At 40.5% G+C, this 22,689-nt stretch overlaps 1 protein-coding gene across 7 annotated transcripts in view; it reads right to left on the bottom strand.

The window, feature by feature from the left end:
• cep131 (centrosomal protein 131) overlaps positions 1-22,689 on the bottom strand; it is a 128,169-nt gene that overhangs the window by 92,008 nt on the left and 13,472 nt on the right. For 6 of the 7 annotated variants that reach the window (XR_009447070.1, XM_059653653.1, XM_059653657.1 and 3 more), the window contains exons 2-7: positions 21,677-21,868; positions 20,140-20,249; positions 15,705-15,819; positions 8,681-8,811; positions 5,297-5,410; positions 3,381-3,536 (exon numbers count right to left, since the gene is read on the bottom strand). Coding sequence is in view for 6 of the 7 variants with exons in the window: in XM_059653653.1 (XP_059509636.1) it covers positions 3,381-3,536; positions 5,297-5,410; positions 8,681-8,811; positions 15,705-15,819; positions 20,140-20,249; positions 21,677-21,844 (794 nt within the window). In the remaining variant the exon portion in view is untranslated. Of the gene's footprint in view, positions 1-3,380; positions 3,537-5,296; positions 5,411-8,680; positions 8,812-15,704; positions 15,820-20,139; positions 20,252-21,676; positions 21,869-22,689 lie in introns of those variants that run through there. The other variant, XM_059653658.1, reaches the window with a different exon arrangement.

Raw genomic sequence — 22,689 nt, 5'->3', positions numbered from 1 at the left:
AAACCAAAACACAAGTCCCCAGTCTGTTACGGCAGTAGAGGTTCCCTTCTAATAATTAAACCTGAAACACCCAAAGAATCTCACCTAACCTTTCTAATCTGTTAAAAAAAAATGCAGTTAAATGAAAGAAAATCCCTGATAGTCACTTTATAAGTAACAAGTAACAATTTATTTGTGTAACCCTAACAGTGAACAAATTAACAGAATTACAAAGAAACCAAACAATTCCCCCTTAACTACTAACTACTCCCGAACTGAACTAAATTCTACTGGTATGTTGTTCCAATAAACACAAATCCCACTTATATAAACCCAAGTAATAAGAAAATATATTAAAACTTAGTCTCTCAAAGTCTACATGTCTTTCTTCTGCTGTTCTCAACTCAAACGTTTTTCTTCCGCTGATTAGGGTGTCAGGGATGTTTCCTTTGTCAAGTCTTCTGTGAGGATTCTTAGCTAGAAGTGTCATGGTACTTTTTATGGATAGGCCGTGATTTCTTAGACAACTTAGTGATTTCTTGTGAGAACTGGATGCTTATTTCTCAGATGGCAATTCACTTTCACATAGATTTGCAAAATCCTCTCCTAATATGCCTTGGATGTCATATCAGTTTTCTTACAGTAACATTTATCCGGGGCTGTCAAAACCATCAGATTTAAATTCAATTGGCTTTCAATCGTTAAGTGCTTAGTTTAAATTAATTGGCTGATTCCAGCTAGATGCCAAAAATTCAAAGCAAGCCAATCAATCACACAGCCAATTGATACATGTTTCAATTTCAGAATTGGCTGTACGTCTTCAGCTACATACAGACACTTCTGCGTAAATCTCGAAGCTTAGAAAAGTATTTTACCTCTTAAAAGGAACCATGCACTCTTCTCTCTTTTTTTTTTATGAACAAATTCTAGCTTCCTGCGTTCCAACTCACCATTACTCTACACAACTTCCTAACAACATCATCCATCAGCATCAATGTAACAAAGCTTTGAATATCCTGCTGGCCACATGTCTCTGTGTACTTCAACATACAGCAAGTCCATGGGATGAACATGACCAAGCCAAAGTAAATGCCTCAGTTTGACAACTGCAAAAATAACCTAGGAGGTCTATCTTTGAATGGATTGTGCATTCATGATTTTGTCATTCAGGGTATACCATACGGCACTGAAGATTGTAAAGCTGGAAATTATTTAGCAATTTTTCCCAATAGCTATAAGTGGTCACAGCCACACAGCAAGGTTCTGAGAACACAGGCCACATAATCACATAATTGGTTTGACCCTAAGGGTCAACTTGATGTTATCCATGCACATTTTGAGTGTCAGCTGTAGGTGCTAGCTCATTTCCCTAAGTGCATGTCAAGTTCCACACCAAAGGACAGGTGGTCTATCAGCACGGACTCAAGGTAGAAGAATTTGCTGACCACTTCTAAAGGCAAGTTATTCACTGTGATTGGGGCAGAGGTATGATATCCTAGCTGACGACCAAAACTTCCTTAAGGTTTATAGACAGGGAGAACAAGCTACAGGCATGCGACAACACTCAATGAACTAGGGGAGGCAAATCTGGTTTCTAAATAAGTGGCAACGTCAACAAAAAGCTTGTAGTGGTCACAGTCAATTAAGACTGTCCAGAAAATACTTCCCATGGAGTGTGGGTCACTGTACATTGTAGGGCAGACAGTCCTCACAGTACAACTTCCAAGCAGGAAAGTTACTTTCCTTTCTTTCCTCCACAACCTACACCCTATAGAATTCTAGGGTTGACTTTGCCAGTAGTTACATGTGCAACACAGATATCTATAGTCTGTTTCAAAAATATTTAGTGCCTTCAAGCAGCCTATAAGAAAGATACTGATTCCCATGGCCCTCACCCCACAAATTTCAGATACAGTCCTGAGTGAATGAAGCAACTAGTAGAGTCCTAAGAAAAACAGATTTCTTAAAAGCACAGTGAAATATAACAATAACTTGAAAAGATACAACTGCCTTTTGTAAACCAGGGATTTGCTAAGACAGCACAATTAGATCCCGCAAGAAAAGGATATCCAATTGCTAACTAACCGTTACCTACACAGTGCAGACCCTTGCAATAACTGTTGGGTGGTCTTATTCAATCATAAAATCCCTGCAGTGTGTAATCGGGCTATTCGGCCCATTGAGTCTGCACTAACCTTATCCATATAACTGTAAATTTTCCATGGCTTGCGCACCTAGCCTTCACATCCCCGGACACAATGGACATTTTAGCATGGCCAAACCGTCTAACTTGCTCATCTTTGGACTGTGGGAGGAAACTAGAGCATGGAAGGAAATCCATGCAGACATGGAGGGAATGTGCAAACTCCACACAGACAGCGGCCTGAGGGTGGAATTGAATGCAGGTCTCTGCTGTTGTGAGGCAGCAGTGCTAACCACTGAGCAGCCATGCCACTCATGCCTACCAGCTGGAGAACCAGCAAGAGTCCCATACTGCCTTGTCTTGGGAAGGTCACTCATGTTACATACAAATCAGGTGGTGCCAAGACTACCAGTAGGTGTTCCCCTGGAATCAAGAACCTGCAGTGGATCTTGCCAAGCAAGAGCTTCCAGTGAATCAAAGGCTAGCAGTTCTTGTACTCAGCAGTGCCATTTAGGTTTCCAAGGCTGCTGCCAAGAAGGCAACCCTTCCTCAGTCTTGGAGTTCCATCTCACAAGATGGGAAATATGTGAGAAGGGAGGTTCAGAGGGAGTTAAAAGCAAAACAGGGGTCGGCTTTTAGTGGGCTCCTGCCTTTCCAATGTTCGGGCATTGATTATCTTAGACTCCTTCCCAAAAACAACCTACCCAGCTGTAGGTCACAAGTGGTCTCTACCATTTCATCTGTTAGGCACACTGCATGGTGACAGACCTCACCCCTTCCTGAGATCTTGGTTAATCCCAGCTGTAGTGTGTCAAAACCTTTGAGTGAGTCTCTACTGGCAAAGCAGCAGTCAAACATCGGCTTCTCTGCTCAGGAGCAGGAAAGCTATGGGGTTCAGGTCACCATTATTTTGCCTAATTAAATATCCTCCGAACTCCCAACTCAACACCAGTGAGATCAGAAGATTTTGCCCATTGTTCCAATATCGCTTCTTATGAATTTGCACATATTTCAAGTAGACAGGTTTTGATCTCCCAAGTCAGTATTTATTAACAAATGATTTCTGAAAGCTAACCTAAACACAGTAAAACATAGTACAAAGACAACCACGGAGTTTGACAGTCAAATTTCAAGGTCTGTGGGATCAAATGTTCAATACTCCTGTCATGATGTAGCTAGAAAATACAACGTAGATTCTTATCACGCATCACAAATTATAACTGCTTCTTAGCCACATTTACCAAATGTTAAAACTGACCTTTCTGCTTCCTCCTCAGTCACTTCCTTCTTCTTCTTTAAGAAGGTTGTGTTATTTCTTGTTACAACATTATTACTGGATAGGTTTTTCTGTGATTTCTTAAAGGAGCTCTGATCCAAGCTATTTTCCTCATTAGTTGGCATCTTAACCATGTTGCTGTCAAAACATACAAACATTTCAACAGATGTGCCTTAGAATCCACATATACAAAAAAGATAAACATTTCACATCTTAATTTCTGAGAAAGCATTAAGAATAACTCACATTGCAGTGCTAGCTCATATGCAATGATAACCTAACACCTCATTCAAATGCCTGCTCTTGAACAGTGGGTATGTATGAAAAATTCATTTTAACAAAATTAATTTTTATGAAGGACAGTAAAATCAAGTTCCAAACAATACCACGATGTTAATGCTCAATTAGCTCATTAAAAACAAAACTTTTGCTATCTATGAAGAGACATTCAGTAGGAAAACAGAAAAGTGAAGTATAAAGCTGATTCCCTGGGGAGTAAGACAGTATTGAAATGGCAGGATTTATCATCTTCAATCCTTGTCTTCGTCTCATTGCTGGAGAAAATATGGAAGTGAAGGTCAAGACAGTTCACTCCAGGCCTGCAACCTTCACCCCATGCATATTCAAGCCAAGGAAGGTGAGACTGTATCTGGCCAGGACTCCCTCAGGGTGTCAGGGCACCCTAGGCAGAAACGCCCCCACAGACATCCATCCAAAACACCAAGACCAGCTCACTTCCTCCATGCCAGCCACAGACCATAGGACTCTACATCCACATAGTGGAATTAAAAGGAAAAAGAAAGCCTGAGTGCACAAAGATGTCCAGGGAGACATCTCAATGTAAATAGAATTTCTCATTTATAAATATATTTTCACTTTACATCATAAACTGCAAGAATGAAGCTACAGATTCTACCGTTCCTTTCACCATATTGTGTCAGAAACCCTGCCTGAAAAACAGCTATTCGATCCCTCATAAACAAACTAGCACAAGCCACTGTCATGTTTGAATGTGGGAGCATCAAATGTTGTGAAACGTTCTAATAATTTGTAACATTAACTTTCATTGCACAACAGGAAAGAGAAGAACAAACTGATAAGTTTTGTTTGCATTCAGGAATAAACAGGAGCTCCTTGCCTTTCCAACATCAGCATATTTCCAGTCAATGAATGATGTCTTCACTCAAATTAAGGACAACTGCCTACAATGGAACTAATTCCTATCCAGCATTTTGCGCTGTTGCACTTTATCATGATGATGATGCTCTCCTAATCAACATCCTTATTTTTGACTGCAGAATATTACCATTCTCACAGCTCCTCACTGTCCATCACTTCCCGTTTCGTCTAATCCCAGCTTTCTGAAGCACAACATGCAAAACGTTACACAGTCAACTCTGTCTGTACCATACTTCAAGGAACTCCCAGATCTCTACAAGAAAAGGAGCCTCAACTTGGAGACCTATAGAACGTCCTCAATAGCCCTGGTGGAACATGTTGTACTGTTGATTTTATTTTCCTTTCGAGGTTGGGCCTACATCTGTGAGATACATCTTGAAAACTGATGTTCAATTCTTTTCGGGATTTATTCTGTTGCCACTAGCCTTAGAAGGATTGATACAATGCCATTGACCCACCAAAGCCAAAAGCTGTACCCTTCTCATTGATAAAATCCAAGATACCATACTGAGTTCCAAAGAGTAACTGCAGACTGAAATGTGATATAGAATCTGCTGATATTTTTGGTTGTATGTGTTAATAAAATCAGACCACACAGGAAAGATATCTTACTTTGCATATGGCTGCAAACATTATCATTTCATAATTAGGTGAGAATAATGTGATTTTAAATTGATATCTGAATAGTTTCCAATATTCTAGAAGAATCTAGAACTTACTTCAGAGATGTGGCTTTCTGGTTGGAACTCTTTGGGGTCAAAAGTTTATCAATAGTTGGGTAGTTGTTGTGCAGCATTGTGGTGACAGAATTCCCAACCGTTCCCTTGTTACTCCTGTAAAACAAGCAAATTAAAAATTATTCGGCCCACAAAGACAGAATATCTTGCAATGAAGTCAGTTTGTTAAGCCAAGCATTGGCAGACACTGTTCAAGTTAAGCACAAACTATTTTGGCTTTGTTGAGTAAATCCTGACAGCTTTCAACATGTTGAATTACAGGACAGATGCAATGACATTGGTCACCATTATGGAGACTGGATTTAGTAATTCCAGATTTTATTTGGTGGATTTAAAATCCACCAGTCACAATCTCTTCCTAAAGCAAGGTACAGTTGAATTGCTTCAGGCTTCCATGCTCAAATATAAATAAACCTCACTGCAATGGAGTTGATTTAAAAAGAGTTAGAACCATGATTTTTATTTATTGATTCACGGGGTGCAGGCATATTTCAAAATCCATCAAGCATCTTACACACTGTAAAGTATGCATTTATAACATAAAGGGCGGCACGGCGGCACAGCAACTGGCTCTGCTGCCTCACTGCACCAGGGACCCAGGTTCAATTCCACCCTCCGGCAACTGTCTGTGCGGAGTTTGCACATTCTGCCCATGTCTGTGTGGGTTTTCTCCGGGTGCTCCGGTTTCCTCCCACAGTGCAAAGATGTGCAGGCTAGGTGGATTGGCCATACTAAAATCGCCCATAGTGTTCGGGGAGGCGTAGTTCAGCTGAGTTATAGAGTGATGGGTCTGGGTGGGATGCTCTGAGATTCAGTGTGGACTTGTTGGGCCGAAGGACCTGTTTCCACACTGTCAGGATTCTATGAAAACTCCATATCCACAAAGCAAATCACACCAACCATTCCACGATAACCACTTGACAAACTGCACGGGTATGTGGAATTTATGTTGTTTCATATACAATTTAATTTAGTCTAGAACAGTCTAGAAAAGCTAAGATTATTCTCCTTGCAGCAGAGACGATCAAGAGGATATCTGATGGCTACACTGATAACAATGAGAGGTTTTAATGGGATGAAGTTGGGAGGAAGAGTTTCCAGAGGCAGGGCGATTGGTAACCAGAGTGTACAGTTTAAGATAATTCACCCGGCTTCTATTCCACCCTCGGACGACTGTCTGTGTAGAGTCTGCACATCCTCCCTGTGTCTGTGTGGGTTACCTCCAAGTGCTCTGGTTTCCTCCCACAGTCCAAAGGCGTACAGGTTAGGTGGATTGGCCATGCTAAATTGCCTGCAGTGCTCAGGGATGTGTAGCTTAGGTGGGTTATAAGGGGATGGATCTGGGTGGAATGCTCCAAGGGTAGGTGTGGACTTGTTTGGCCAAAGGACCTGTTTCCATGCTGTAGGGATTCTATGATCATAATCCAGGGGTGAGGAATGAGAAGAACTTTTACTATCAATTATGGAATTATGATTATATACTGATCTGGAATTCACTGCCTGATAAAGTGCTGGAGATAGAATCCTAATTTACAATAGGCAACTGGATATATTGTTGAAAGACTGACATTTGCAGAGTACATGAAACAGCAAGGAAGTTTAACTAATTGGATAGAGCTGCACAGACATGATGGGCCAAATAGCTTCCGTCTGTGCTGAATGTTTCTACAGTTAGTGCTTAAATCATCCACAGTTATCACTTTCTTATCAATTTATCAAGGGTAAGCTAGTATTGACAAGGTGATTTTTGATGCTTTACACTCTTATTATTGACCAAAAATTAGTTATGGCATCGGAAACCATTTGGTGGGCAAAACTGCAGGACAACTATCACCATTAACAGCTCTGCAAAATAAAAGTCAACAAAAGAATTGAACACCGTAGCACATCCCTCCACCATTTTAGCTCACCATCATTCTACCTAATTAAACACCCATCCCATCTCCAACTCTGCCACAGAAAAAAATTCCACTCTCAGATTTACCTTCCCCAAATTATCCGGCAAATAATCACAAATATCGTCCCACCCTTTCAGTGACAAAACTCCCATGCATGATCAACTTAAGGTAAAAATTACATCATGGAAACAACTATTCCACACAAACTATCATCCTAATTGCACATGCCTGCCCTGTTCATTTCTATTCACTACACTCTACTTAGTGCAGGGATAACTGGATAGTGATTAAAAGCAGAAGTGGCAAACTGAATCTAATTAAGTACACTTTGATGTGAAAGCCAACCTTGAGCTGCTGAGCTCCAGGAAAGACTCTGGTGGTAAGTTTTGTTTGTGATAAGATTCTGTACTGTTGCAATTCTACAACTTTCTTTTTTGAAATTACAGTGCTGTAAGAAGAACAAGTAGATCACTATGTTCTAAGTGAGCAAGCTGGCAGACTGCCTGCACAGCCAGATTCCACTTTCTCAGACAGAGCAGAGATGACGACAAAAGCAAGAGCTTCACCATCAAGGCAGTCAGTCTAGCTAATATAAGAGATAGCAATTGACCCTTTGCGATGAACGGCAGTACCCCAAATCTACTCATAAATTAATTTATACTTTTCAGGACAATAATTAACATATTAATCGCAGGTGATTAAATCATGGGGCCAACGAAGGATGAGTCTTTTCATGTTGAAAAAAAATAAACAAATGGCACAGTAAGATACATTGTTCCTGACATAGAGGCATTACAGCACATAATGAAACTCAGCCCAGTGAATCCATGCTAGCCCTTCATAAAGCAAACCAAAAAGTTCCCACTCTATTGCCATTGCACTGAGAGTTTAGTTTTCTCAAGTGCCCATCCAACTTCATTTTGAAATCATTCACCAGCACCATTTCCATGACCCGCCATAGGCAGCAAGTTTTGGGGCATTTCCACATGTAGCATAGAAAAAAAAAGCCTTACATGGCCCCCTTCAACGTTTCCCCAAAGCCCAGAATCTGCATCCCCTATTCCTTTTGTCTCAGATTACGGGCACAGCTTTTCTTTCTATTTTCTCTAGGTTTATCATAACCTATATCCTCTGTCAATTCACCTCTCACTCTCCTTTGTTCTAAGAAAAACACCCTAGCATCAACAATATAATCTAGCTGCTAAAATCCCTCATCCAGGGAGCCAGTCCAAAAAAAAATCCTGCTCTGCACATTATCAAGAATCCTCATCTCCTCTTCCAAGTGCGGTTGTATCCAGAACGAGACACTGATAGTGTTGGAAGTACGCAGAACAATGTACAAAATGGAAAATTCCACTGCTTACTAATAAAAAACAATAAAGGACCATTGTCAAACATTTACACAATGTTCAAAAGATCAAAAGATACTTGCAATATTGGGATTACAGTTTTCTAGACATCCACTAACCGATTGTTGGCAGTAAAGTTGGCTGCTAGTGACACAGGTGTGGTCTCCCTCCTCTTCGTCATGACTGGCACATCTGTTGTACTGGTGCTGCGACCACTAACAGGAACTGGGAAAGGTCTGGGCTCCTCGTCCTGCCATTTGGGAAGAAACAAAGGCCAGAGTGAGGAAACAACAGGTTATTCTACACAAAGGTATAAATTCATCCACTGTTTCTGAAATGAATTGTTTGCATTTGAAACAGAAAAAAACTCTCTATTCTACACTGTACTGAAGTTAGGATCATAACATAGCCATTTTAACTTCCTGGCTCTCATCAATAATAAATGACTTGTCATTAAGTGGTTAAGTCATGTGTACAGTGGAATGATCTTTTACATGAAGTTGCTTTTTGTTCAACCATATGGTTTAGTACAGCATATGTGACATCATTAGGTTTAAAACTAACTTTATCTATTCACTATAATTTACTCAAATAATTTCCATACATCAGTTAGGGGAGATCCAACTGCGCAAGATTACAGAAGTACTAAATTCTTCTTTGTAATATAAGACATTCAGGTCATGAAAGTGAGGATTACTATTCTTTTTAAGTCTCCAACTGGGTCACCAGTCAATCCAGCATGTAGACAGAGCTCAGAAGCAATACTAAAGTATAAAATGATCAAGCCTGAATGAATACGTACAACCAAGGCACAGGAAATGATGACAAGGCTGAACTAGGTAACTACAGTCCCATTAGTTAGACATCAGAGGTAAAATGTTTGTGAAAATGATTAGGAATTTTGTCAGTCACTGCTTGGACAGAGAGGCATACTTGTGACAAACAATGGTTTCACGAAAAAAGCATGTCTTGCAAACTTAACTGCAGTTTTTAAAAAATTACTGCCATCACAATAATACAGAAAAAGGATTGTTGATCTGTGAATTCCTCTGGTCAATTTAGCACCTGGATTTTCATGGACAGAAAAAGGTTCAGAGAGGACCCGGAAGGACTTACTTTAAAATATCCACGGGCATCACCTGACCCACAGTTTGGCCAGGTTTCATGAAACCACATTGGATTAAACTAATGCCAATCTGAGGAGACATTAACATTTTACTCAAGGACAACAAAACCAGTCAACATCTCAATCGGAGACATAATAGATATTCTCATCTCCTATTCTAATTTACATTGAGAACCTTCCCATATCAAAGATATTGCCTACAGTCTGCAATTTGAAAAGGCTCACTTTTTGACAGGATGGAAGATAGTTTTGAGGCTACAGAAGTAAATACAGGCTAGAAAGTCTGTCTCTGTCACTCAAGAAGAGGGCCGACCGGAAAGAGACATCAAAAAACTGAGAACTTCAAAGATGATTGCAATGGTCGCCGCTGTTGATGGTCCAAGATGCTGAAGGATTCATACTGAACACAAAACATTAACTCTATTTTTGTATCCACAAATACTGCCAGACCTGCTGACTTTCATCAGCTGTGTGTGTGTGTGTGCGCGCGTATATACATGTGTGTGATGTGTGACTCTCTATTTGCTGCGTTGCTGTGTGTATGTCTGTGTGTGTGGTGTGAATATGTGCATCTGTCCGTGAGTCGAGATAGGCATCCAGGAGCTTTTATGGATAAGGTGCAACCAGAGATTTCTCTACAAAATTAAAACCTCTGGGAGTTACAGTGATAATATGTGCAACTGGCTCCCTGATGCAAGCGAACAGTAGTGTTCTATAGGTACTCAGGATGGGTCCTTTACTCTTTGCTATTTTAATACATTATCTGAACAAAGAAATTGGGGGAAAAATCTGCAAGCTTTCAGACAGCACAATTCATAAACATGTTAGACAATGTGAATGATGCGAGGTGAATTCTCTTTATTGAGTGAAACGTGTATCAAAATACAGTGAAAAGCTTTGTTTACAAGCATAATAAACAATGGATGAACAAACCAAAAAAAACTTTGACAGAGGCATATAGCTTACATTACACAATGTGCGCACTCGGCGCGATCAACGTTAACAAGATCAGCGTTATTGGAGACTCGAGAGTCCATTCATTAGCCGAGCGGAAGCTGTACCTGAACCTGCTCGTGGGAGTGTTCAGGCTTCTTTATCTTCTGCCTGACAGAAGAGTTTGTAGAGATCATTACAAGGGTGTGATTTCGTCTTTGATGATGTTGGCAGCCTTTCTGTGGCAGTGAGCCCTGTAAGTGGAGTCCGTGGATGGAAGGCTGTCTTCATTCACACACTCTTCAAGGAAAGCATTAAAGTGGATGAAGAAAGAAAGAAATCCATACCTCCAGGTACACAGATTCTCAAATCACACTGTGAAAGCAAATAGGATATTGGGAAGCATTAAAAGGACAACTAAGTCAGTAAGTAATATCATCCTCATAGATCAAAGCTTTCAAAACTTGTCCCTAGTAGGCCTTACTTTAATGCATTAGATGGTTTGTGATCCTGGACAGAAATCTGGAGGGCAGGAGAGTTGTTCACCTCCTCGTTCCTTCTTCATCCCTCACCAACCAATTTCAACCCTCATTGCCACATGGAGGGGGAAGGTGAAGGCAGTTGATTAAAAGGCTGAGTTTCTCCAGCAAGATTAATACTTACATATACTTGCAATAGCAAGTGCACCTCAAAGAACAGTCCCACTAGGCCGCACCAAACAAAAACAAAACTAGGATTTAAAGACGTCTTGAGGCTATTCAAAGCCAGTCCAAGGTTCACAGCACCCTGCTACCTCAGAGCTTTTGATTTCAACATCTATTACTTTGTGATCGTAACCAACTGATTGAGAAGCCCTGTTGAAAACAATCAGGCCTTAACTGCAATATGATGACTAGTTTTGGCAGGTAATACCAAAGTTTTGGAAAGGAGGAAGAAAGGCCCACTAGACTTAATCCCAGAATTAATCATTTCAGTTAGGAAGGTGTAGGTGGTCTGATCAGCAAGTTTGCAGATGACACTAAGATTGGTAGAGTAGCAGATAGTGAAGGGGGCTGTCACAGATTACAGCAGAATATAGGTAGACTGGAGAGTTGGGCAGATAAATGGCAGATGGAGTTCAATCCAGGCATATGGAAAGTGATGCATTTTGGAAGATCTAATTCAAGGGCGAACTATACAGTAAATGGAAACGTTGTAGGGAAAATTGATGAACAGAGAGATCTGGGTGTTCAGGTCCATTGTTCCCTGAAGGTGGCAACGCAGGTCAATAGGGTGGTCAAGGCGGCATACGGCATGCTTTTCTTCATCGGATGGGGTATTGAGTACCAGAGTTGGCAGGTCATGTTACAGCTGTATAGGACTTTGGTTTGGCCACATTTAGAGTCTTGTGTACAGTTCTGGTCGCCACATTACCAAAAGGATGTGGATGCTTTGGAGATGGTGCAGCAGAGGTTCACCAGAATGTTGCCTAGTATGGAAGGTGCCAGCTATGAAGAGAGGTTGAGTACATTAGGATTATTTTCTTTAGAAAGACGGAGATTGAGGGGGGACCTGATTGAGATCTACAAAATCATGAGGGGTATAGACAGGGTGGATAGCAAGAAGCTTTTTTCCCCCCCAGAGTGGGGGACTCAATTACTAGGCGTCATGAGTTCAAAGTGAGAGGAGGAATGTTTAAGGGAGATATGCGTGGAAAGCTCTTTACACAGAGGGTGGTGGGTGCCTTGAACGTGTTGCCAGTGGAAGTGGTGGACGCTGACACATTAGTGTCTTTTAAGATATATCTGGACAGGTACATGGATGGGCGGGGAGCAAATGGATACAGACCCTTAGAAAATAGATGACAGGTTAGACAGAGGATCTCGATCGGCGCAGGCTTGGAGGGCCAAAAGGGCCTGTTCCTGTGCTGTAATTTTCTTTGTTCTTTGTTATCAAGATAGGTGAAAAGAATTGGAATTCTGCATTTCAGAGAAGCCTACATTTAAAGGGTGATATGATTGAGGCTTACAAGATAATGAAATGAATAGACTATCCTTCAGCTGATAACATGTTACAATCAAATAGGTTAGGAATAATCAAAGACCAGAACTTCTAATTTCGTCACGCCAAATTTGGTTTGATTTATTTATTTGGTTTATTTTTTGCCATGTGTATCTTGTTACAAAATACAGTGAAAAGTGTGGTATAGCATTGCCATTCTCTGGAGCCATCTTAAAGCACAGAAAAATAACCAAAACATAGAATATAAAGGCAAATAAAAATGAAGAAATAAAGTTTCCAACTTGGCAGTTCTTCCTGTTAAATGCTCCATCATGGGCAATTGACCTGGTGGCAAGGTACGAATCCCCTTCGCTGTGCGCTGCCGTTGGAATGAAAGCCACCACTCTTCAGCGCCATCTCACCCCTACCGATGTCCTTGCTACTATAAGTCCTTGCTGGATCTCACCATCTCAGATGCCATTGATGGTGCCATTTACCAAACCGGATCAAACTTGATTCCACTTTGGGCCCACCTCACCGATGCAGCTGATGCTGGTGCAACCAGGTGTCGTACTGGGCCCAAACTCACCTCCACCACCGCCTCCACGAATCTGTGCTGGAAGCAGATGCTGCCAGGAGCCCAAACTTGACTCCACAGGAGCAGTCTGCACTAGAACTATCTCAACCATGCAGAAGGTGCTGGGAACCCAGACTTGCTTCTGATGCTGTCGCCACGAGTCTATGCTGCTGGACCTACTTGAATCCATGCTCCCAGGCCCACTTGCCACCGATGCTGTAGGTGTGACCCAGCTCTTCACCAAGATGCAAGTTTTAAAACAAAATTGAAGGAAAAAAAATGAGAGAACAGAGAAAAAAAAGCTACGAAAAGAAAAACAGACGAGGCCCAGGCTCAGAAGCCCTACTCCACCGCCATCTTACTGGAAAGGTTAAGGTGTTAGATGATTGTCAATTGACATTCTCTACAGGTCTCGGACTAGGTTTCATCTCATGCAATGGCTGTCATCTCTCACAATCTACAATTGAGTGAGACATAGTAAATGATCCAAAGCATTTTGACCCATATACCAAGACTCCCACATTCCCTGTTAACTCAGGGCAGCATGACTAAGTTGTAGCATGACACTCAAGCAAATTAGCTGCTGAGGAATTGCCAGAATAATTCATCTTCAAAGGCTCACAGAAACACACTGAGATAGAGTTTAATGGCAGAGCTTTCTCAACTTCCCATTATAAATGCAATTAACACATGACCACTCAGCATGACAGTTTAAGGGGACATTTTTCAAGCTTTAACTACTAGAATGTTAGCTTACAGACAGCATTGTAGAGCACAACTACTGCACTCAAGTTCCATGAAAAAATGTTTTGACAGCAAGACAATTCTATTCTGCCTGGTGTATTTTAGCATTGCATAAGATCTGGTGAGACTTATAACTTCTGGCAGTTAATAATAAATTACTTACATCTCATGGATTAATCACTTCAAAATAAAACTGTATCATTCCAAAATATATGAACAACTAGATGGAGAATTTCTATCGGAATAGATAAACAGGAGTAGGCCATTCAGCCTCTTGAGTTGTTCCACCATTCAATGAGATCATGGCTGATGTTTGGCCCAATTCTACTTAGCTGCCTTTGACTCATATCTCTTTATATCTTTAACAAAAAAAAATTTATTGCAGATTTAAAATTAACAACTGAGTTAGCAGCCACTGCATCTCAGGAAACCTTTTTATTATGGAATGCAATGTTTCCTGGATAATTTGCATCCTAAAATATAAACAGTGTCAAATGAAGAAGCAGTTGGATATTGAATGCAAAGCAATGCCGAATTAGTTGAAAACCATGCACATGAAACGTTGTATGAACAGCTCAATAAAAAGACCACAGATACCAAGCTAAAAGGCAAGAGCTGGTACTTCAAGTCCAGAGCATTTTGTTAATGTAGTTCAGCTGGTCCTTCTTGGAAAGACATTTTTTGAGATAGTACAATTGAAATCAAAGTTTTTGAAGGTAATTACTGTGTACAGTTTTGGTCTTCCTGTTTAAGAAAGGATGTAAATGCAGTTCAGAGGACGTTTACTAGATTGATACCGGGAATGAAGTGGGTTTTCTTATGAGGATAAGTTAAGATCAGCTGGACATAGTTTCACTGCAATTTGCAAGAGTGACGGGTGATTTAGATGAAATTTACGAGATCCTGATTGGTCTTGACAATGGTCTGGACTTGGAAAGGTTATCTCCCCTTATGGGTCAGTCAGAACTAGAGGGCACTGTTTTACAATTCAGGCTCATCCATTCATGATCCATGATGAGCATTTTTTTCCCTCTCTGAAGGTTGTGCACCTTTGGAACTTTGCCGCAAAAAGTGGAGGAAACAAGGTCATTGAACATTTTTGAGAGACAGGTAGATAGTTTCTTGTTAGGCAAAAGAACAAATAGTTACTGGGAATGAGAGATAATGGGAACTGCAGATGCTGGAGAATCCAAGATAATAAAATGTGAGGCTGGATGAACACAGCAGGCCGAGCAGCATCTCAGGAGCGGATGGGAATGAAGAATTCAAAACATAAACAGATTGTACTCAATGGCACAACAGGCTCGAGGGTTCTGACTTTGTATATTTGTACAAGTGACTGTTCAGACATCAGCATATTCAAGTGAGGAGGTAATTAGTAAAAGATTTGACGGGGCAATAGATGTAATATACTGAAAAAAATCTAAAAAGGGCAAGCTTTCAAAATAATCTTTGTACAAAGCTGTTTCAGTTTATTACTGTACCACTTTAACATTACTTACGTTATTGCAGCTTGAATAGCTGTTCAAATAACTTAAAGCTTAATTACATTGAGGAGATCAAAGGGATAAAATACTATTTGAGCCTCCAGAGAAGTGAGGGGCATTTAGTAGTTGAAACTGTACTCCAGGAAACGATCAATACTTCTGGAAAGTGCAGACGGAAATTGACAAATAAAACTGTGCAGAATTCTGAAGAAAGAATGGCACAATCTTGTTGAAGCATCAAGGGTAACGTTCCTGGCTATAGTATCAATTTAGTGACTTAGTTCATTTATAATTACCAGAACATTCCAAGTGGTCTTCTTCTCTGGGGATGTCTTGCTCAAACTGGACAGCTTTTTCCTCCCATCTGCAGAGCTATCAAACAAAGCCAGGAAATCGTCCGCTCTCTCTTCACTAATCAGCAGACAGGATAAGGGTCACAATTAATGGACTTATTTTGTTCAGACACAGCGCCATAGTGAACAGCAAATAGCATTAACCAATTTTTTCAATTTTGTGCAACTTCTTCCACGTATTCTCTTTTCCCAAAGTCTTAATTCTCATAATTCAGCACTGCCAATGTGACATGAGCATAAATGTCTCTAATTCCAAACTGTGCTCTCTTGCAGGTCTTTAAGCGTGTTCTGTTGCTGCATATTTGAAATCTGACTCTCTGAAAGTCACTGCATTACTCCCTTAGCCCTAACTAGGCAAGAATTAAGAAAAAAAAACAGATTTATTGATTATATAAATCAAGTTCTGTTGCAGATATGTAACCAAGTTGGACTTCTCACCAAGTAGTTGCTGATGGCCTGAATTTTACTACATCTGGTGACTATGTGATTCCTGTTTAAATAACAATGATTAAAAATCAAGGAAGGAGTGGGGAATGGACTAGTGCTCAATCAAATGGATCAAGTTAGGCATTTACTATCTGGGCACCATTTAATGATCAGAAATACTACTGAAGTATATATAGTCACACTGCCACCTACTGTTACCAACTACAAGCACTTGGGTTGTAATCTACTTTCATTACAACAGGTAGGTGCACATGCTTTCAGATCTCTGATATAAAAATTTCGTAATTTCAACGTCAGTGAATTCAGTGGAAAAGCAATTCTTTTAGAATTGTTGATTTTCTTGTAAAGTGGCTCCTCAAATCCTTTTCAGGAGGACAAAAAAGTGGCAAGAGTTAAATTTCATCACTTACTATTTGCAATCAAAAGAAGAAAAAAAATCCACATCAGTTAAAATAAGATGGTTTTCTAAAAATAAATACCAAGAACAGAGATGTCTACATTTGAAGCAAACTGCAAAACACTAATCGCATCGAATTTTAAAATGGGTGCAAAGGTAGGATTGTTAGAAAAGAATTAAATAGCAACTAATTGTCATTTGTATTTATTAAAATACAGTGAGATGTGTATAAGTCACTATAATTCAGCGCTATTTTAATTGCAGAAATTATAAAAATAAATAATTGGTACAAAGTTAGGACAAAGTTCATCTTTTTCACCTCCACGGCTCCTGGGTTTCTAAAGTGGCTATGGGCCGTCACCACTGAAGCCATCCATGGCCACCAAAACAAGGATTTCCAGACCTTCCAGTGCTGCCACCAGTGAAACTGACAACGAAGCCACTGCATCACTGCCATAGTAAGGAGGGACAGACCAGACCCACCAAGTTGCTGACATTGACACAGTCACCACCTCAGTCGCTGCCCAAAGCCACCACAACGCTGACATAGTCACAAGGAATGAACCGGAGCTACCATGCCTCCACAGCTATAGCCATCGCTAAAACCACTGCCAGGAGAAACAGACCAAGCCCACTGATGATGATGCCTTCAATAAAGCTGCAGCCACTATGGCCACAACAAACAGACATCCGGATCCACCACACTGCCACCACCACAGCAGGCCCTCACAACCTCCTTCCTCCACCGCAGTAGCAGAAAAGAAGAACTTTGATTCAGAAAAGAAATGAAAAAGTGAACAAACAAAAACAATAACAAACAAAGAAGTGGCCTGTCAGATGAGCGGGAGCATTCAAGCTTAGAGCCTGAACACTTCAGATACACAACAAGCATCTGTCATCAGATGGCATGCTGGTTTGCCAGCACAATTCCATCTCAAAGCTTTTTTTTGATTAAGTAGGGTAAATGCTTATTAAAAACAATGCCCTAAAACTAACTGGGCAGAATGTGGCAGTTGAAGTCCAGTCCATTGGTCGAGGCATTCTTCCAGCCTGTGATGCCCTCCAGAGAGGCTCCATCTCCAGAACAGCAATCAAGCAAATTTGGCCTTTTTACTTTTCCACTTCTTAGAGGATACCAGTACATTCACACATCCTTTGTTTAGAGTCACAGAGACACACGGTAGGGAAACAGACCCTTTGGTCCAACCAGTCCACGGCAACCATAATCCCAAACTAAACTAGCCCCACCTGCCTGTGCTTGGTCCATATCCCTCCAAACATTTCTTATTCATGTGCTTATCCAAATGTCTTTTAAATGCTGTAACTGTACCCACATTCACCCTTTCCTCTGGAAGTTCATTCCGTGCATGAACCACTGTCTGTTTAAAAACTTTACTCCTCTTGTCTTCTGCAAATCTTTCTCCTCTCACTTTAAAAATATGCCCCTTAGTCTTGAAATCCCAAACTTTAGGGAGAGGATACCTGGCATTCATGTTATCTGTACCCCTCATGATCTTATAGGCCTCTATAAGGTCAGACCTTAACTTCCTATGCTGCAGTGAGTGAAGTCCCAGCCTATCCAGCCTTTCCTTTTAACTCAAACACCCTAATCCCAGCTACATCCTGGTAAATCTTTTCTGAACCCTCACCAATATCTTACCTATAACAGTTGCCTATCCCAACTCCTAAACTCAACGATCTGAGCAATGAAGGCAAGCGTGCTAAATGCATTCTTAACCACCCTGTCTACATATGATGCAAACTTCAAAGAATTAAATATATGAACCTCGAGGATTTTTGTTCTACAACACTACACAAGGCCCTACTTCTAATTGTACAAGTCCTCCTTTGTTTGTTTGACAAAATGCAATCTCTCACATTTATCCAAATTAAACTCAATCTGCCATCTCGCAGCCCACTGACCGAATTGATCAAGTTCTTTTTGTAATCTTAGATCTTTCTCCGAAACGGCATGGACGAGGTGGAACGAAGGGTCTGTTCATGTGCTATACATCTCTGACTATATGTCAGCAGCTCTCATGTCTGATAATGTGGCAAGTGACCCATGTCATCTCCTCTGGATCAATCAGGCTACTAGTTGACGTTCCACAGAATCAGTTTTCCAGGAACAGGTTATTCTGTCTACAGACAGCTGCCAGTATCTTCTGTTCATCAGTACGATTGGAGAGGCCCACATCAATGAGTGACCCAGGTCAGAGGTGAAGGCAGTAGGTGTTTGGCAAGATTGGTGGTTCAATGAAATGGGGTAAGGTATCCAGCGGCAAAGGCAGGGATGTGGCTTTCAATGGGCACTCACCCTTTCACAATGTCATGTCCCTCAATCAGCACTGAGCAAATGATGTTTGATTAACTTCGTTTAGATTTTATGAAGTAACAGACAGGGCTGATGAGGATAATACTGTCGATACGGCATACACGCAGTGTACATGGCTTGACAAAAGGTGCCACACAGCAGGCTCATCAGCAAAGTTAAAGCCAATTCATTGTCAAGTTACAGGAATAGACTGGTGACATTGTGGCTATTTTCCTCAGAAAAGACTGAGAGATTAAATGTAGACATTCCAAATCATGAGGGATCTGGACAGAGGAGACTGGGAGAAATTGGTTGTATTGGTGGAAGGATCAAAAGCAGAGGACACTGATTTTAATTAAATGACAAAAGAAGCAATGGAGACACATGCTATTTTGTTTTCTCAGCATAGTGTATGGTTAGGTTCTGGAACATACCCAAGTGTACAGAGGCAGATTCAACTATGGCACTTCAAAAGAACACCAGGTAATTATTTAAAAGTAGAACATTTGTACTTCTATTAAAAAAAAACAAACTCTCTTATAGACAGCCAGTAGGAACTTGGCAGGCCATGTGTTCCTTCTGTGCTGCATCCATTCCAAGATTCAGTGATTCTAAGTTCAGTCTCAACATATAAAACCCTTAATATTGGGGTTGACAGGGGCCGGGCTGAAAAAAATTCCATGAAGGTCCGTATCTGATCACCAAGTCACACTTTATTTTACATGTGCATTGTTCAAGACACTGATCCAGCTAGCTCAGAGCCAGCTCCTAGAGTAAACAGAGCTCTGGATACTCCTATTTATAGCTTTAGCCAGGACTCAGTTTCTCGTGGACTAGGTTGGGCTGAGTTAATGGCCCCAATCAGTGTTTGCATATTCTACGAGATCCACCTGATACACCTCATTCCAATAAGGCCCACATGCCCTGATCTATCAGCCTAGGGAGTATCATTGCACTGTTGGGACTCGGCTATGAACAGCAATGGGGAAAATGTAAGAAAAAGGCATTGTGAAAATGCTTCCTCGAGAAACTCACGGAAGGCAGAGAAATCATACTGGGGCAATGAATGCTCACTAAATAATCAAAATGTTGCCCAGTGTTTTGGCATAATTATTGGTGAATGGATTTGCAAGATTTCCTTCATGCTTACAGAGTAGATTAAAAACAGCCCAAACACAGAATATGTTACAGTTTTCAATGATGTGAATCAATGACATTACCTTAATGAGGCACTGGCCTGCTGGCTGACTTGTGTTGTACTGTTCGACCTTTGTAAATTGTTGATGGCACGAGAACCACTGCCATTGACATTTCCAAGCCCAGCATCAACCTAGAGAGAGGCAAATATGTCTTCCGCTGTTATAAATTTTCAGTGCTACTTCTTTCATTTTCAGTTTCATCTTTCAGTTTCTCTCGCACTTATGCTTTCACACAAATCCAACAACTTTTCCTACAAATTTTTACCCATTTCTATAAACAATTCTATGTACTACAGCACATTTGTGACATTTTCAAAGTTTGCATTTTGCATTGTGTAATTTGTGTTATTGTGCTGAAAGTGGCAAAGAAGAAGTCCACATCAGTACAAACAACAGGCAAAATCAATCAGGGGCAATAGCACAGCTGCACTCAGCCCTTCCTTACTAACTAGTTTATGGAACCTACCAGGCATGAGAATATTCAGCTTGATGAATAGGCAGAAATAGTCACTTGTGATACTTCTATGCACCAATAAATCAAGGGTCAGCTGGTTAAGTGTAACATCTGAAACATGGAGGTAAAAAGCAAACAGAAATATCCCAGACACAATCCCCGATGTCACATTAGCTAATCACAGCTTGGCCAACACTGCAGACCTGGGATCAGGCAAGGAACTGTTAAAACTAGAACCAAAGTTTGAGGTAGTATTCCTTGTGTGAAGTTTGCAGCAGTATGGAAAGAAAATTATCCAAGATTTATGCTTTTGATTGCTATCCAGTAACTCACTGGGAAGTACATTTGTGATTGTCAAGTAAGAGTAATAAGAGAATTAGCAGTGATTAAGCTAAAGTTAAACTGGCTGCAAGGTGTAGTATCCTTACATCTAGGTGGTCTGGGTTCAAGTCGTACGTGTACTAGAGTGTGTCATAACATGTCTAATGTCCAACAAAATAACTAAATTGCCCACAAAGTGACAAATTTGGGTTTCATACCAGACGTCTGCTGGCACAAGAAATGCACAACTCACTATGAATGATCACATTCATGAAAAAAAGAAATTTTTTTTTCAAAAATCTGGTTGGTTCTGAAAACAAGACCCTAAGACATAAAAACTGAGAAGTAGGCCATTTAGCTATCAACGGGATCATGGCTGATTTGATAATCCTCAATGCCACTTTACTACCTTTTCCCCATAACCCTGGATTCCCTTACCATTAAAAAAAATGGCTTTGAATATACTTTGATGACCCAGTATCGATGGCCCTCTGTAGTAAAGAATTCCACAGGTCAACTACGCTTTGAGAGAAGAAATTCCTCTTCAACATTATCCTAACTAGGCGACCCCTTTCCTCTGAGATCATGCCCTCTGGTCTGAAGTTCATCCACAAGGGGAAACAACCTTAAAATTACCTTATTAAGTGCTGTTCCCTGAGAATCTCATGTTTCAATTAAATTCTCACCTTAGTCTTCAAAACATCATTGCATTAGTAAACCTAACCTTCTAAACTCCTAAAAGTTCCATAAAGTTACATCACAGATTCCATCTGGATTATTTACCAAAGTGTTCCTTTTGGCCTTGTTCTCAGAAATGACAGAGGTGGAGCGTGCTAGCTGTTTGGCAGGTGAAGCACTGCTGGGGCGCTTAGTCATGGATAACTGAGAGCCAGTCAAGCTAAGATCAAATCCATCACTGAGGAAAGAAGAACTGCTTCGTGACGTATTCATTGTGAATGCACATTAAAAAGAAACCTGAAATGAAATTGCAAAACCATATGTGAATATTTGTCTTTGGATCTTAGTCCTTCAACACTTTAAAATAATTTGGATTTCTTTGCAGCTTTCAGAATAAACACATGGAGTCTTGAGCCCTGTTCTAGCATGGAAATGTAAGGAATATTTTGTTTGATGAAATAGTCAAAGCATTTGCTCATGTCCCAAAATGAAGATTTCGTTAAAGCTTCTACCACCATGAATAATAGCAGGTTTAATAACACTAGTTGAATTCAGTTAGCAACACAGCTAAGCACTGTATCCAGGGCCCTCTTATGAGGCAGTGGTAGTTCCCCTACCCTTGGAACAAGAGGCCTGGATTCGAGTTCCACCTGCTCCAGAGGCTTGCATTAACATCTCTGAACACGGCAATGAGGAAAAGTAGGTTGTTATAAAAAATTTTAAAAATACAACATTCCCTTAAAAAAAAGGGGGGGAAAGAAACAAATATTTCCATCTTCTCTCTCATTCATTTTTGGTGTAATTGCATGTCCTTTAACAGACTTTGCATGCAAATTAATCGATTGGAACAGGTGTAATATAGTAGTGGTAGTTAACAAATGAAAAATATCATGCATGATTTGATGGTGGGGAAAAAAAGCCAGTTTTTTGTGAAAATATTTCTGGATGTAAAAAAAACATTCCTCGTGCGATGTGTCACATTACTCGATTACAATTTCAAGTAATTTTTGTTTAAATCAGTTTTTTTAGAAAAAAAGCACTGTATCCAGTGTCCTCTTGTGGCAAAGTGGTTGTATCCCTATCCCTGGACCAGGAGGCTTGGGGATCAAGTTCCACCT

This window comes from Stegostoma tigrinum, chromosome 22 (assembly GCF_030684315.1).
Source record: "Stegostoma tigrinum isolate sSteTig4 chromosome 22, sSteTig4.hap1, whole genome shotgun sequence".
In the NCBI taxonomy this organism is placed as follows: domain Eukaryota; kingdom Metazoa; phylum Chordata; class Chondrichthyes; order Orectolobiformes; family Stegostomatidae; genus Stegostoma; species Stegostoma tigrinum.
The sequence above is the reverse complement of the archived record's forward strand: the minus strand, read 5'-3'. Positions and strand labels throughout refer to the sequence as shown.